We start from the raw sequence: 17,412 nt of genomic DNA, 5'->3' as shown, positions 1-17,412 counted from the left end.
GAAAGACAGCCCATCCCCAGTGCTGAGACCCCCTCAGGAGGTGGAGGGGGAGATGGAGGGGGTGTTGTGAGCGACTGATTTATGTGTGGCGACAGATAATTACAGCCCTTCCATCACCTGTCATGCAGACGGCCCAGCAGAGCTTTACATTGCATTTCTGGCTGCCCATCCCAACCCATAAATCTCCCCAATGCAAAGCGATAAATCAGGGGGGCTGAGGGAGCAGCCCCAGGCAGGTGTCCCTCCCCACCTGCCCACCAGTAATGGGCAGGTAGGTAGGAAATGTCCAGGACGAGGTGGGGACACCTGGCGGGCTGTGCTAATTACAGGCAGCAGGTGGCATCCGACGAGCTGTGATTTATGATCTGGTCCTTCCGAGAGCTGGGGCTGAGTCCCTGCAGGGCTGGGGGCCAGCAAAGCTTCATGGCTGTTCCTGGGGCTCTGGGTGGGATGAGGGTACGACAGGAGCCATGGGTACATCTATGCTCAGCCCTGTGTCGGTTCAACTTCCTGCACCAACAAAGCATCCCCATGGTATCGCAGAGTAGCATTTCCTTAAGACTATGGCATGAAATCACCCCCCAGAAAACTAAATTGCTTTTTGTTCCTGAGCTGGGCCTGCAGCTTGCAGGGACTGGGGGACCAGAAGGCCACCGAGAGAACAAGAGGGTCATGGTGAGCACAGGTGGGTGCTCAGAGCTATTTGCAAGCTTCATTTCTCTTTGAAGTCCCACTGCCTCATCCTCCCCGCTCCCCCAGGCCCTGGCTCCTGATTTATGGGGTTTCTGAAGCAGAGGCACCTAAATTAGCTCCCACTTCAAAGAGCCAAGAGAGGAGAAGGGCAATAGACAAATAGCCCCGCTAATTGTAGCCATTGATCAACCCCACTGCGGGATGATCAGATAAGAAGGGATGGATAAAGGGGACCATGTTCTCCCAGGGCTTGGCTTCTGCACCAGTAGCCCCAACAATTTGTCACAATGACTCTCCAGAGCCATTTTTCAAAACATTGTTACCCCGTTGTGCAGGAGGGCATTTAGCAGCTGCTCTCTAATGAAAAGGTGGGCAAAAGGGCAGGGAATGAAACTGCAAGCAGCCCGGCCCTCCTGTTGACTTCCATCCCATGGCTGGGAGACCCATGGGGATTAAGGAGATTTAGGAAACAAGCAGTGGGAAACAAGGAGATCTGGGGCAAAAGGAGCCTCGTCATCTCCACCAACAAGGGCAAATACGGGCAGGCCCAGCAGTGCTCCCAGCAGCAGGAAGGCAGGAGGCAGACAGCTCCTTTGCCACCTGCCCAGTGATGTGGCACTGAGGGACGAGGGTAGTGGGCATGGTGGGGGTGGTCTGAGGCTGGACTTGGCAATCTGAGAGGTCTCTGAATGGGAGCATCCTCTGGGCAGGGCCGGCACCTGGGGGCTGGGATGGAGCCACGTGACAGCGGTGGGGTTTTTAGGGCTGGCTGCCTGACCCCAGAGCAGTGTGTGGCAGCCCTGGGGAAGGCAGGACCACAAGAGCACCTCGCCCCGTCCTGCTCACCACAGCCATGTCCCGAGCAGCTGCAGCACGGCTGGGAGAGCCTGATGGCTCAGAAGAGGAGCTGGAAGTGGGGGCAGCACCGCGAGCATGCTGCAGGCAGAAGATGTGGATTCCTAAGGGGAGGAATGCAACCGCCTGCCTGGGGGACACCGAGGAGATGAAGGTGAGGAAGAGGAGCAGGCCGGCACGCTCCAAGGCCAGGAGGATGGCAGCCAACGTGCGGGAGCGCAAGAGGATCCTGGACTACAACCAAGCCTTCAACGCCCTGCGCCTGGCTCTCAAGCACGACCTCGGAGGCAAGAGGCTCTCCAAAATCGCCACCCTCCGGAGAGCCATCCACCGCATCGCCGCTCTGTCCCTGTCCTTGCACTGCTGGCCCTGCACCCACTCCGAGTGCCGCAGGCAGGGCGTGCGGGACGGCCGCCTCGTGCCCCCCAGTGCTGTGGGTTACGGCTGCTATCCTCCCGAGAGCCAACTCCAGTGCTATGAGAGCCCGCGGGAGGATCGCCCAGCAGCCAGCCCTGTGTTTTACCCCGTGGGGAGTCAGCAGAAGCACGCAAGCAACCCTCAAGCCCTCCCTCTTGCACCGCTCCCCTGGCAGCTGGGGGGGCTGCAGAGCTCTGGCTTCCAATGCTTCCCCATCCACTGAGCCACAGAGCGGGGAGGGCGAAGCGGTGCCGGGAAGGTAACAAAGCGGGGAGTGGGATGGGACTGTGTGCGAGCAGTGGGACGTGGAGCTCAGCTGAGGTGCCGTGAGCCCAGCGAAGCCTGGAAGCTCAGCTGGGAAGCGTGGAGGAGGTTGCTTTGTGCTGGAGGAAGGGCCAGCTCTGCAGTTTCTTTTCTTGTGAGGTTTCTCTGCTGGAAATTGTGACCGTTATTTATTCTCTTTTGCTTGCTTTGTGAGAAAACATGACTTAAAAACCCAGCATCGGGGCACTGGCTGTTACTGTGTGTGAGGTGGACAGATGGTGTGTGTGGATCACACTAAAGCCCCTGGCTCTGGTTCCAGCTGATGAATTAAGGGAGCAGGGGCTGGGAAAGGTTAACTCGGTTGTACTTTTAATGCTAAGCCCATTGGTGCACATATTGGTACGCAGACAGATTTGTAAGCCTGGACCAGGAGGGAAGAGAGACAGATGTCTGCCTTTGGAAAACCCGTGCTTCCTCCTGGTGACTGCAAAGTGGATCTCTGGGATGATCTGGTACCGAGCTCCTGGCTGGGACAAGGGAGGGCTCAGCCCTCAGTTTCTCGTGTGCCAGCCTTCCTCCTTTAGACCCAGGGTGGGGTGGGGGAGCTGGGAAATGAGCCTGGCAGAGGAAAGCCCGTAGCAGCCAGGAGAGAGAGCTCTCTGCTCAGCAAAGGATCCTCCTCCAAGCGCTGCCGGTGTGAGACATCTTGGCTTTCATCTCCGGCAGATGTTCCCCTTTCCAGGAGGGCTGCAGCCATGGCTGCTGGAGGAATCCTAAGTCTCCCATCAGCATCCCCTGCTACACGGCGAGGCTCTGCCTGTGTCCAGCGCTCATACACCGTGGTGTGAGCTCAGGAACACCAGGATCCAGAGATGTGAAAGGCAAACCAAACCCGCGCCCACCCTAGCACTAATCCCTCTCCATCACAATTCTATTTTCAGTTTTTACCCCACATTTTGGTGTTAAAGCAAAACGGATGGAAATAAATGTTCGGAGAGATGAGAGAACAGGAAAGACAAAACACTTGAGACCATCGAGGCTCCCAGCTTCACGGTTATAAATGCGGATCCCTTTTCTGTCCGGAGGCTGCGGGGTGTGGGGTTGCCGGTGGACAGCGGCTCTTCGGGTCCCCACGGAGTGACAGCCGGAGCGGGGCGGGCACACAGGTGGCACTCCGCGCCCGGGAATCCCCCGGCAAAGCGGGGAGGGAGAATTCGGAGCCGGTGGCGAAGAACCGCCGCTTGGTGGGCTGCCACCACCCTCCCTCCCGCCCCTCGCACCCGCTGCTGTGTCCGGGGATCCGAGCGCGGGGGGCTCCGCGGGGCGGGACGGAACCGCGCGGAGGGTGGGTGGGTGGTGGGAGGATCCCACGGGGGGTTTCCCTCCCGCCTCGGCCCTCCGCATCCCGGCGAGCATCCCCTCCTCAGGAGGAACCGAGCCAACCCGGGGGCGGTGCGCTGCCCCGCTCCTGCCCCGCGGGCAGAGCCCCGTTGGCCCCTCCTCCGGCACGGCCTCCCGCGGGGCGCCGAGCCCCGAGCGCAGAGCGGCGGTGGCGGGGCGAGCTCCGAGCCCGCTCCGCCGGGCCATGGCGAGCGGCGACGCCGCGCCCGCGGGCTCGGGCTCCGGCTCGGGCTCGGGCACGGTGCTGCCCAGCCGCCTCCAGGAGACCGAGAAGCTGCTGGCCGCCACCGAGGGCCGGGAGGGCCTCCGGGGCTCCAAATCCTTCACGGCCGCGTTGGCCGGCGAGGCGGAGCGCAACGGGCACGGGCTCTCCTACAAGTCGGTGTCGGTCGGGCACCTGGAGGCGGCCCCGCTGTCGCCGTCCCGGCTCAGCCTGGGCAGAGCCTCCTCCACCGCCACCAGCACGGCGGCTGCCGACCAGGGCCGCCCGCGGGACTACCTGGTGCTCGCCATCTTCTCCTGCTTCTGCCCCGTTTGGCCCATCAACGTGGTGGCCCTCGTCTTCTCCATCATGGTGAGTGCGGCCCCGACGGGCGGCACCGGGCTGCGGCGCTGTCCGCGGTGCTGCGGCGGCTCGGGGCGGGGAGCGACCGGGCGGGGCTCGGGGCTCGGAGCTCGGAGCTCGGAGCTCGGGCTCACAGATCGGTTCCTGGGGCTCAGGGCTCGAATTTCGGGGCTCAGTGATCGGATCTCGGGGCTCGGAGCTCGGAAGGGTTGTGCTGCTGCTTCCATACCTCGACTGGGGTTCTCTGGGATGGCTCACGGACGAATGGAGTGGGACAGCCCGGGCTGTTGGATCCGGGATTCAGGATACGGGATTTGGGGTGCGCAATGTGGGATTTGGAAATACGGGATTTGGAATTCGGAATGTGTGGTTTGGAATTTGGGACGTGGGTTCATTCAGGATGCGGGATTTGGGATGCGGTTTGAGGCACGCCCTGCCCTGACTCCATGCCCTCTCCTCTCCTGGTGGCCATGAGCAGCCCAATTCCCAGCTGGGATGGAGCAGCGAGGCACGGACGAGGTCTCTCCCTCTCTCCGCCCCTTAGCAGCCCAACCCAACCCTGCAGCACCGGGGGGACCCGGCCGGGGGGTCGCTTCTGCCCTTAGACACTTCAAAGGGAAGAAGGCTGCACCTGCAGCTCCCACATTTGTCCCGAAAAAGCAATTTTCTCCATTAAATATCCCCCACACCTCAGCAAACACACCGACATCAGAGCAGGAGAGAAGAAAGGCAGCCGCCTCCCACTTGTCTCAGCAGAGCCTCGCGAGCACGGCCACCCCCTTCCCCTGCTGCTGCACAGCCCCCGGCCAGCCTCCCCACCAGGCGTTTGCAACGGAGGCAAATCTCATCTTTGAAAACGCTCAGGGAAAGCCATCTCCTGCTCTCCACCCAAAATACAGAGGCGTCATTCCCCCACAGCACAGAACCAGAGATGTGCAGCTGCCTGCAAACCTGCGTGGCACCCGGGTACCCTTCATGCTGGGGGGTGGGCAGCCTCCCTGCGGTGTGCCGACTTCCCTCTAGCTCTGCAATTGTGTTTTTTCTTTTCCTAAGTCAATGCTTTTTTTTTGCACATGAAAGCTTTGCTGGGCGATAAGCGGCAAGCAGAGAGGGAAGCAAATGAATGCTTTGTGGAGTTAGTGTCTCATAAATCATTATTTTTTTTCCAAACGCTGCACTCAGATTCCAATAGGGGCCAGGGCTGGGGAAACGAATAAGCTCCAGCCCCTGGGCCTTTCCTGCTCCTGGTGGTCGTGGGGAAATGAGCACTTGGTGGCTTTTCCACTGCTCCTGGGGTGCATCTGCTTGGAGAAGAGCCAGAGTCCCATGGGAGTGCAGAGCTCACCCAACAGCACCCAACAGCAGGAGCAGACCAAGGGGAGTGAAACACAGAGTGAGAACCCACACCGAGTAAAAACAGTGTGCCCCAAACCCACACTGCTGCTACAGAGCGGTGTGGGAGAAGTCAAACTGTGTGTTATCCATGTAAATGGTGCATTCATCCATCTCAGTCTGGTGATGATTTATACCTCCCGTGGAATGTTTTCTTCAACCAAATGCAAGTGTGGAGGATTAATGACTGATTTCTGAGTAACGGGTGGCACTCAGCAGAGCACATCCAAAGCCAATTCATAGATGGAGAGAGGCTGCAACCATTCGTCTTTCTGTCCCTGGGACTGGCACAGGGTGGCTCTCCTGATGGCACTCACCTGGCTCCATGCATTTTGCTGTGGGTCCCTTCCAGCCCCAGCTCTGTGTTGGGTTGTGTTCCCTAAAAGGTTCCCCGTGACACCGAGTCCCTTAGCGCAATGCTGGCACGTTGCCCTTTGGGGCTCCTCTGCGTCTCGATTAATAAAGAAAATGGTCATGGTTTTATGGAGAATGAAAATCACAGGGTGGCTGATAGGAAGCAGCTATAATCAAACCGTTCCAATGAATAATATATGTGCAGGACCAAATGCTTGCTAAACACGCCACGCTGATGCTGATGTATTTTTCAGAATTGTTCAGGATAAATGATCACTGAACACTTCCAGAAGCTGTAGTGATAAATATGTCGAATCTGTTAGCCCATATATTTTCCTTGGAAGACAGCTAGAGCTGCAAATATGTTTCACCGCAATCTAACCCACACCCTGCAGAAACATTACACTTGGTTACAAACATCTGAGCCTATAAAAATCCCAAATGCCGGGAGCTGTCAGCGAGCAGCTCAGGGACCCCATTTATTCCTGCATGGCTGTGTTCTCCCCTGTCCCTCTGCACCATCCCGTGGGGCTTCATTTCCTCCCCTCCTGCTCAGCAATGCAAACAAGCTCTTGGCTGTGTACCGCTGATTTTTGGGGTTGTCTGCCAGGTGGGCTGTAGGGAACCAAAGGGAGTGAAGTCTTGAGCTCAACACCAGTGCAATGGTTTGGCCATGTGATGCCAGATCGCCGTTTATGGGGTGATGCAAGCTGAGGGCATTGTAGGTAATGGAGTTGCATGGAGTTGGAGCTGTGCTGGCTCTCCCAGCTGCTCGTTTTCTTTTGTTTTCAATACAAGAAAGCTCACACATGGCACAGTGCATCTGAGATGCACATTTTTGGAAAGGAAAGTGCAATTGTTTGATACTTTTTCATCCTTGATTCTTAATTCTTCTTTGCCCATGTTGCTTCTCTCCCCTATGCCTTTTCCCCACTCCAAGCCCACCCCAAACAGCTGAGATCACTACCAACGGGCCTTACAGCTCCTTATCCTATTTTTCTCCCTCCCAAACCTTTCTCAGCTGGTTCTGCTGAAGGATCCAGCTCCAGCTCTCAGGGCTCCCTCCATCCCCTATGGACCCCAGGCCACCAGTGACTGCCTTCCCCATCCCACCCCCCAGTTAATGAATCACTTCGGGGACCCAAGTCCCAAATCCCAGTTGTTTATTTTTCCATAAAAGCTCCAGAGAGGGGTGGTTGTTGCTGGTCAATGCCTCTCATCCCAGGCCAGGGACCTCTCACCCAAATGCAGACCTGAACCCATTCATCGCCATCCTACCCTTGGGGGGACAGGGGACAACCAATCGGCCGAGATCCAATCCATGTCCCTTGGTGGCACAGCTGCTGAATTTTGGGGCTGCTTCTCAGGAGCCTCTCTCTATGCTTCCCCCCAGTCACGGAACAGCGGGCAGCAGGGGGATGTGGATGGAGCCCGGCGCCTGGGCCGCATGGCCCGCCTGCTCAGCATCGTCTCCATCGTGCTGGGGACCATCATCATCGTGCTCTACGTCTCGCTCAGCGTTCGAGGTAACACCTCCTTCTCATTTCCCCTGCTCAAGCAGTGACCTCTCCTTTTTTCCCCTGTCTGTGGGGCTCCGTGGGCAGTTTATGGGACACTCCTGCCCCTAGGATGCATCATTCCCACCCAGCACGAGGCACTGAGCACTGCTATGCTGTGCTGATATGTCCACCACATGCAATATGTCCCAGAGAAGGGAATGCTTGCAGCAGGAATAGGACCAGAATTTGAGGTCCTCCTCTGCTATCCCATAGAAGATCCCGCAGGCAAAAAGTATTTTGGCTATAACCCAAGGACTTACCTTAGTGAGGCTGAGGTGGGTTTCTCTGATAGGATAAAAGCAAAGGGACTGAGGCCACAAGTCAGCCTGCCCAGTGGTGCCATCCCTGGGTGTGTGGGGATCTTCCCAACCACAAAACCACCTTCTCAGAGCATCTGGGGACATGGGAATGTCACATCTCACCCATTCCATGGCCCGAACCCCAAAGGCATCGGGGGCACCTCTGCTGGAAGTTGCCCTGAAACCCTCTTTCTGTTTTCCAGTTTCCTAGAAGACGTAGCATGCAAATACCTCGAAGAGGAGGAAGACAGCGCTCCTTTTGGGGTTTTTTTTACTTTCAGCCTTGCAACAAAAACTTGTGACAGCGGAGCCCATCTGGAGGAACGTGCGTGGCTGCTCCACCGCCTTCTGGGGACAAGAGGGGATGGACACACGGCAAGGGGACGAGGGACAAGAACTGGATGTGAGCAGAGAGGAGAAGGGGAAATCCACTACCTCATTCCCCTCCAACAGGGCGGGGAGACCACGCTGGGGGATGGACAGGAGGAGGAGGAGGAGGAGGGAGATTCCAGACCGAAGCTTGTTTGAAGGAAAACCTAAGGGTGGACCGCGGCATTTTGAGGAATCCTCCTAAGGACCTTGGCACTGTCGTTTTGGGGGGGTTTGTTGCTTTTTAAATCATCAAATTCTGTCTCTGCAAAAACAAACAAACAACAGAAAAAAAAACACCCAAAAGCTCAAACTGCCACCAGGAGCGGAGCGGTGTTCCATGCATGAGGAGGGCAAGCTGCAGAGCGCGGCGGTGCTCGGAGATGCGGTGGGTGCTTTTGTATTTTTGATGAGGAAAACAAACAAAAAAAGACAAACAAAAAAGAGACATTGACCATTTGCATGCCTTTGGGAATGTTCTCCCTGTCTGCTCGTCCATCCACGCCCCTCCATCGCTCGCAGATGTCAGGGCTGGCGGAGCAGGGCGCTGCTGCATGGGAGCGCAGCGCTAACGGAAGGGATCACGCTTTCTCTGTGCAACCACACGTTTCCTTCTCCATGCACCCAAAGCGAGGTTAATGCCACTGGCACTGAGCACAGCTCCTGGTTAACCCACAGCGGCGGCACTGAGGAGCAGAGCCCTCCTGCCTGCTGGGTCGTGTTCATCACACAAGAGCTGCAGCAAGATCCGGCCCTATGGCCGTGCTCATCTCCCCTCGCCTCTTTGGCTCCAACTGAGGGCTCCAGGGGACCTTTAGAGGGATGGAGGAGTCCAGAGTCGTGCTCTTGTCATTACCCATCTTCTGCTCCTTGGACACCTCCAGCACCACTGGAGTTTGCTGGGCTCGGGTCCATGAGTATTATTATTTTTTAACATTTTGTATTTAAAAACATGTAAAGAATGCTGACTTTTTGCTCCCCATGATTGTCCCAAGCCCCGCTGCTCCCAGCCAAGTCTTCCACGCCATGCAGCCCCATCCGACCTCTCTGTTCCCACTGTGGGCTGATGCTGGTGCTGGCATTTCATTTGGCTGTGCAGACTGAGCAAGGTTCCCGTTGCTGCACTTTTGCAGATGGCTCCTGGCTGTGCCCATTGGCTTTGCATTGGCCAAGCCTTTCTTTTAGCAAAACTTTGCTGGTGCAATTCCAAATTACAGACGTGGGAGCTGCACCCACAGCCTGCCCTGGGACGGTGGGGTGTTTTGGGGGCACCCTACCTGGAAGATGCACAAACCAAACCCAACATGTCCAAGAGCTCTGTCCATCTGGGAGCTGTTGTACACTGTGGTGCACCAAGAGGAGCCCCTGAGCATCCCTGTGCTTGCATCCTTCCCAAACTGGTGAGCATGGGGCACGTGGGAAGGCAGTGGGGAGAGCTGCTGTGCCATAAATCCTTGAAACATAGGGATGTAGATGGGATTGTTCTCTTGTCACTTGTTTAGCTGCTCTTTGTTACACGGTTTCCTTTGGGTAGAGGTAATCTGAACCCACGGGATAGGAGAGCCAAATTCCTGCGCCCACCGTTATGTTTTTCTTTACATCCAAAAGGGGTGCAGGGACTCAGAGCAATAGCACGGTACTACAGCACTTTCCTGGGCTGCCTCCCCACCCGTCCCTTTGCCTGTGTTTTATTTCAAACTGTGAGCTTCTGAAAACGGACCAAATTCAACTCCTGTGTTTGCAACTCATTCCTTGCACACTCAGGGCTGGAGAAGCTCTGTGCTTGGCCGTGTGCAGAGCCCACTGACACTTGATCCCCTGTCCCTCTTGGAGGGGGGATCCCCGAGGATGAGATGGGTCAGCGTGTGGGGGAAACTGCAGCACTTGAGAGCACCAAATGGAGGATGGAACGCTGCCCTGGCATTACACAAAGCCTTCCAGCTCACGGCCTGAAGTGCTTTGCCACGGCTGCAGCCCCGCGGCGAGGGCTGCGCTATTCTCATCGCACAGATGGCAAAGTTGCTACAAGTCACGTGTGCCAGCAGCTCAGAAAAGAAAACAGTTCTTTCTCCTCCTCAACATAAGTAGGAGGGAATGCATCCGTCCTTTGAATCTGATGCTTCCGGAGGGCTCTTTGCAAGCCAGGACCACCTTGAGGATATACAGAGCAGGACCGGAGGGGCAGCAGAGGCACCAGAAGCCATCTGAGTGCAGGAGAGAGCAACAACTTCCCAATAAAAAAAAAACCCAAAACCATAAAATACAAAGACCCCTCAACTCCTTCCTCTTTTTTCATCTCCTTTCTGGCTGGATACAACTGCGCTGCCCTGCACTCTTCAGTACATCTCTGTGCTCCTCATCCCACGCTTAGACACAGTGGAACATCTCTACAGCCAGACGAAATGTTTGCCTTCCTTGCAACCCACCTCCTGTACTGTACCAGAAGGCTCCCAGGACCCACCAGACCCTTTCCCCACTCTCCATTGAGCTCCCGGTGCATTCTGCAGCCCGATCCTGCACACAGGACTCTGCAGGAGCTGATCTCTGCAGCACTGTGGTTTCAGCCAGGCTCTTTGTGGGATGCAGCGACCGTGGGGCAGAAGGGATGCACTGCACTCAGTGTCCAACTGATGACTGCTGGTGGAGAGGACCACGAGGGTTTTAGCACAAAGGGAAGAAAACAACAGAAGGTCTTTCCCAGTTTGCTGCATTGGTGATGATTTCCCTTTTTCTAATCATTATTTCCCTCCTTTCCAGTTGCTGCCAATTAAACACCAACCCCACTCCTGTTCAGTCCAAGCCCAGGATGGGGCTGAGCCACCCCTATGAGCTGCTCCCGTCCCCGGTGCCCCCAGCCCCATCCCAGCACTTGGCTGCTCATCGCTGCCCAACATGAACTGATTGCAGATTGAATGCCAATTATTTTCTTTCCACTTGCACTCTTTCATTTTGGCAAAGCCAAATTTGGCAAAGCTAAAATCTCCCATGCTTGGGGACAAGCCCAGGGGGTGAGGGAGGAAGGGAGGGAGGAAGGGAGGGAGGGAGGGGAGCAGCCTTTTCAAAGCAAGGGGTGTCCCAGGGCACAGCCCCAATCCTCAGAGCCCAGCTGGAGGAGCGCTCAGCGATGCCATGGACACTCCAGGAATCTCCTTGCTGGTCGATGTTTCTTTTTCTGCGGGATGATATGGTGTACCTTATATACTTCCTTTGTATTTCTTGGCATGAGAAAAGAATTAAAATGTAACATGCATGGTCAAAGCCAGACTTGCTTCTTCTGTCTAAATGAGAACAATATATCAAATTCAAACTGCTCATTTAATTATTGCTCCCCATTCCGAAAGCAATGCAGCATTTTGGCTGTGGTGGCACTGCCACCAGACCTCACCTCTGCAGCTCTGCATTCTGCACAGCCAATGAGGAGAGAGCGCAGACACATTCCAAACCCAAATCCTCAAATTATTGATCAAAACCACAGATCTCCTGAATGGCAACCGCCCTGAGCAGCCTCCTCCATCTCCTCATTCCTCTCCCAAATGGTGGCTGAAGGAAGGAGCCCGACAAAGCTTTAGGCTGTCGGTAGGCAGGGGTAGGACCAAAACCTCCTTTTCTTTCTCAAAAGACAAAAGCTACAGTTGTGGTTTGGGGACCCATCACCCACATGAACACTCAGGCAGCACTCAGACCAGCCCAGCCTTCTCCATGCCCTTCCCCTTTATCACAACACCATCTCCCACTGGGCTCTGCACCATGCTAAGACATTTTGAACCCTCTTTCTTTGCCACATCCAGAATTTCCCCAGTGTGAATCCTATCACCCACAGCACAGAGTGCTCCCTGTGCCAGGCGCAGTCCTGGAGCAGTGGGCAGATGGAGCTCCAGACCTCAGAGGTGGGAGCTGATGGCCTCTGCTCCGCTGTTTTGCTAAGGGGAGGGCAGCGCCAAGTGCTTTCGCTCCTGTTTTATTAATACTCTGCTCTGATGGCTCATGTATAATAGATAGGAGAAGGAACAGCGAAAGGTTTACATCCCATTTCCTTGTGGATATGGTTCTTGCTGAGCACCAAAGGCTCTCCATTCACCTCTAATAAGTTTGTGTGATATTTGGGGGTTTGGGTGAAGGTCACAAAGTCGGTCACCACTTCCCCAGCCGCTTCCCATGGGAGCTCCCAGCGGAACATGGGGAGACATCGGGATTTGCTCTGGCACCCGTAACTCCACACTCAGCCCTTTCCTTCTGCTGGCTGCTGCCGAATCTCCACGTTTCCTAAAATAGAGCTGTGGGGATTCTCCCTGAGCTGAGCACAGAGATGTGACGACCAGTACCCTCATTGCCTCCACTCTGCAGGGTGGCTGGAGCCACCGAAGGACTCCTTACCTTACGAAGCTGCAACAGAGGGGGGAACAGAGCCTTCCCAGCAAAACACCTCCTCCTGCCGAGCTCGTAGGGGTGGCTGGCTACAGCCTGTGGGTCCTAAAGAATTTCTCCCATTATTTGGTCTCAGGTGCCATTCCTCAGAGCCCATTTGTTATACCTTTCCCAGCTCTGAACACCCAAACCCACGCGGCAGCATCCCTCCTTCCCATTCCTCCCTCTCCTCCCACAGCAATGAAGAGCTGAAGTATTCCTGGATGAGAACAGATGAACTCATTCATCCCCCAAATGTGAGCTTTGTTTTTCCTTTTTACATTTCCAAGCCAGAATAGAGGTTGGAAAGTCTTCAAATTCCCCCCAAACATGGGGAAACCCAGGAATAGCATCCCGCTGTCCCTTTGCCCTGCTTCAGGTGCACCATGGGCTGAATGCTGATTTGGGACAGGCATCGCTGGGGGCTGGCAGCCCCCTCCACCCCTTGACATAAGGTTGTCATAGACTGACTCACCACTGCACCTCAGTGATGGCTGTGGGTAAATTTAGCTCTGGTGACACACGCCTGACCCAGAGGGAACTCCTCTTATAGCACAGAGGGAAACCGCCCGCGTCCCAGCGCTGTGCCACCGGAGCACGGGGACGCACCGCCCCACCTCACACCTGCGCTGATGACACGGCCTGATGCTGCACAGTTACCCTGGAATGGAATTAATTTTCGTGCTGTCGCCGCTCAGCCCTTTTTTGGGGCTCCTCGCAGTTCCTTTTTTTCCACCTGCGCTGTTCCTGCAGAGCTCCGAGCGAAGGCGGCCGTACGAATGTGATGGCTCAGCAGCATGGCACCAACACAGCCAGCTCAGCACAGGGTTGGGGAGCAGCTCGGGTGCCTGGGCAGTGCTGGAAGGAAGTTTCCACTGCACAAACAGCAGCAAAATGGGACCTGTGGGGTCTGCAACGTGCAGCAAGAGGCCACCAGCTCCTCCCGGTGCATCTTCAGCAAGACGCAAGCTGAAGGATTCCGATTCTTCTTCCAAAAGCACTGCATGGGATGGGGGTGGGCAAGGAGGGTGAGAAACAGCACCCGAAGAGGTTGCAATCTGCCTTCCAGCACTGCTGAGCAGACGCTGCACTGTGCATCAGGGGGTGAGGATTCATACAGACCTCAGCGGCAGTTCTGGAGAAGAAAACAGTGAGAGGACCACAGATGCTGCTTCAAATGGTGGAGGGACTCTGACTGCAGCCAGAGCTCTCCTCCTTTACAAGCAGCGCTACCAAAAGCGGGTTAGCAAAGCCTCAGGGTCCCATTAGGAGCAAGGAATGGCAGCAGGAAATGGAGGAGCTGAGCGCACACACCACGCAGTGTGCTGGGAGCTGGATGGTTAAAAATGTATCTGGAGCTTGTGCCACTATAAATTATTGACTGTACAGGGAGCTGGAAAAAAGGATTCAACCCCATTAATAATTTACCTCCTAATCCAAACGAAGATGGAATTTTATGCACCACTTATTACCAGTGCAGCAACTGGGAAAATGAATGGCGCTTCCCGTCTGCAGGCAGAACAGCCTCTGTGCATCCAGAACGATCCCGGAGTCGGCTCTCCAGCCAGGAACACCCAGAGCTGCCCTGAAGGAAGAACTGCTCACCCCCAGCAGCCTGGGGGCACACGAGGGATGCAGGGATTCATCATTACTGCACGGCCCCCCACGCAGGGGCAGCTCGCCTTGTCTGTGGGTGCTGTTGAGATGCACTGGTCTGTGGCTGTGGGTTTCCACACCGCTCGCACTGAGCTCCAAGTGCAGCTTCACACCTGGTGTGCTGTGAGGTGGGAGCAAAGGAACCAAACCACAGAGAAGTGGATTAAAAAAAGGAAAGAGCAACACCTCCTATAGTCTGTCAGCTGCACACTGGCCCCAGTTTGGGCATGCATTTGGGAATCCGTGTTTTAAACTATGGATAATCACAAACCTTCATAGAGCTCAGCTTGAGAGAAGCCCATAGCGGCACAAAAGCAGAGAACAAACCCGTGTGTACATCTAGGGTCAACCCCAATCTGCAGAGATGAGCTCTGCAATGTCTGCATCTTCACTGGAGCCGGGGAGGGAGAAGTTGCCCCAGGGAAAGAACCAAGCACCCTGCTTAGAGTTCTCATTTATTATTAAATTACATATCAAAGCTCCGTAATTACATCCAGAGAATGCACAATAGGTGAAAAGTAATTACAGATACAGTAAGTTTCAAGCAGCTCTGTGAAAAGCAAAAAGAATCAGAAAGTGCAATCAGAAATGAACTTACTGAAGTCCGGCCTGGGATGTTTTGGCAGAAAGGTTTTGTTGGTGACGGTGGTTTCGTTTTGAGGGAATGTTGATTTAAACCACTTTCCTCACTCTGCAGGGCGCAGAGGACAACCAAGAGCTGAGCACAGCGCTGGGTTCGTGCATCAGCACACACAGATCCCAGGATTCCTGATGTCACCCAGAAAAGGGCTCAGTTCTGTCCCGCTGTGCTCCCCTTGGCTGTGCATTGCCAAAGAGGCCCGCCGTTCCGAGGGCTGCTGTAATCCAGCACTCTTAGAAGGAGTTTCAGAATGATTTTTTCCTGTCGCCCCTCCTGTCTGCTTCACATGAAAGGTTTTTGGAAAAAAAACAAAAAACCAAAACCCTAAGAAAAAGTTACGCATGGAATGATCTCGGCAAACAAGCTGCTGGATGCGGGGAGACCCGATGAACCCAACTGAACAGGAGTTCCCCAGCTGGGAATGGCAGAGCAGTTTTGGGAATGTGGCTCCTGGAAGGGTCAGCACAGACCTGGAACTTTTACAGCACGTACAAACACTTCTGCTCTTTTATTTTCAGTGCCCTGTGAGGAACTGGTTCTTCTCACAGCAGCCTTAAGACCTTCAAAAGAGAGAACTTTCCGAACTACAAAAGGCTCTGCTTGATCAGTGTAACGAACCCAGCAGGAGCTTACAGCACGCTGATACCCAAAGCTCATGAGCTCAGCATTGACCACAAGCACCCACTGTGCCTTCCCACAGCAGCAGAAACCCCCACGTCCTCGGTTCTGCCACAGCAATGCTCAGTGCTGAGCAAACACACAGCCAGCGCTCCAGCAAACGGAGCAGGAGGATCAGAAACGGCACGGACACGAGCGCTGGGGTCAGCATGAGGGACCAGAAGTTACCAGCAGGACCTGGCCAAGTTCCTACATTGCAACTCTGCTGGGAATTCCAGGAATAAAAACTGTTTAACACCATATTTTCCTAAAGATTAAGAAGAACTGCATGGAAGGACCATAGCCAGCATTTCCAGTCAAGCTTTATCAGAGATAATTCAGCATATTTGTCTCGTACTAAAATAAACCATTCCTCCGAAGCATCTTCATAACATGAAAAAAAAAAATCAATCCTGTTGACACATTTGTTATAATTACATACTTTCCATAGCAGCTTTTTCACACAATAAGATTAAATATATGCACCAAATCATCAATTAAGTCCAGTAAAAGACGGGTTACCAGATTAAGGAAATGAATTTATTTCTGTTACTGCGGATCTGAGTGCCCTCTATAGAGCAGCCAAATCCTACAGATCCTAAGCAGGTGCACGGCTGCCAGCTGGGGTCCTGCCTGGGGTGGGATGGGGGAGATAAGGGCTGATCTCCCAGCACACAGCTTCATTAATGACCTCCCTTTATCCATCAAGGTTTTTCATAAACCCCTTTAAGAAACGCTTCATATCAAACCAGGAACATTCCCAGATCAACCAAATTTATTTGCATGTATTAATTCCAAATGCTTTCGAAGGCCGATCAGAAGCCCTTGCAGACCTTTTAGCACAGAGTCATTACCCTGCAAACAAGCCTTCCAACCCATACAAACGTTTCAGGGGCAGCAGCGTGGGCTGCACACCACACAGGCACAAACCCCAACCCCAGCCAGACACAAGAGCAGCACTACAGCACTGCGACTGCCCCACGAGGCTTTGTTCCATAGAGGACAACCTGGAGACTACCTGACATCCGTGGCACACGTGGAATCTCTCAGGAATGCTGTCAGAGAGCTGATGGAGCTCCTAAGGCATTCCAGTGCTTCAGCTGGGATTCGCTGGGTTATCACACAACGGATGGAGAAAAAGCAGTTGAAAGAGCAGAAAGAAAAAAACCATCGTTTGTGGTTCTGCAACATCAAAGCCCTTCCTGCCACCAGTCATCAATGCAAAACACCAGGGTTTGTGTGCCTGGATGAGGAGAACTTCCCCAGATAACAGTAAATAAAACTCGGTTTGCTATTTTACATTCAACTCTTCACCAGGAGGAGGTGTGTCCAAAACTTCTGCACTCAGATGCATTTGCCTCAGGTAGAACCATCATCATTTTCACTTCCAATTGACAGTGTAGATTATATCTTACTTACAGTGTAAAAATATTAATGCTATTAGAATAACTTTATGTAAATTACAATATACACTTCTCAGTCGTTGTCTTTATAAAGACCTCTATGATGTCAGCCAAAATCCAAGTACTGACACCCAAAGGCTGCTCTTAGGTGAACTCACGTTTGGTCACTTTTCAGATCACTGAACACTATGGTAAGGAGCTCTGAGGGCACTGTGCTCCCTTTTTACAGAAGAGGACCTGTCCGTCCCTTTAAAGCCACAAGAAACCTTATCACTGTTCCTCAGAGGGCAGTTTATTCATTTTCTGTGCAAAAAGCGAATGGAGCAATCCTTGTCTTCTTTGAGGAGTTTGTGTGAAGCACAGTTTTCACAGCACAAACGATGTAGAAATAACTATTACCTCAACCATGAGTTAAAAAGAATTACAGAACGTGTATCTAGTAGTGAAGCAACCTGATGGCTTAAAGCTGCAATATTCTTCTGGT

At 54.1% G+C, this 17,412-nt stretch overlaps 2 protein-coding genes across 2 annotated transcripts; both read left to right on the top strand.

Moving 5' to 3' along the window:
- Positions 1-1,546: 1,546 nt before the first annotated feature.
- On the top strand, positions 1,547-2,188 carry BHLHA9 (basic helix-loop-helix family member a9; the record flags this gene model as incomplete). Its single annotated transcript, XM_079545323.1, has 1 exon — positions 1,547-2,188. One exon carries the CDS (start codon positions 1,547-1,549, stop codon positions 2,186-2,188), a length of 642 nt encoding a protein of 213 aa, XP_079401449.1.
- Positions 2,189-3,814: 1,626 nt separating this feature from the next.
- TRARG1 (trafficking regulator of GLUT4 (SLC2A4) 1) lies at positions 3,815-8,327 on the top strand (the record flags this gene model as incomplete). Its single annotated transcript, XM_079545308.1, has 4 exons — positions 3,815-4,204; positions 7,335-7,467; positions 8,081-8,202; positions 8,253-8,327. 4 exons carry the CDS (start codon positions 3,815-3,817, stop codon positions 8,325-8,327), a joined length of 720 nt encoding a protein of 239 aa, XP_079401434.1.
- Positions 8,328-17,412: the final 9,085 nt, after the last annotated feature.

This window comes from Tetrao urogallus, assembly GCF_951394365.1.
Source record: "Tetrao urogallus genome assembly, chromosome: 20".
Classification (NCBI taxonomy): Eukaryota; Metazoa; Chordata; class Aves; order Galliformes; family Phasianidae; genus Tetrao; species Tetrao urogallus.
Note: the sequence above shows the minus strand (reverse complement) of the source record. Positions and strands in the feature narration are given on the sequence as shown.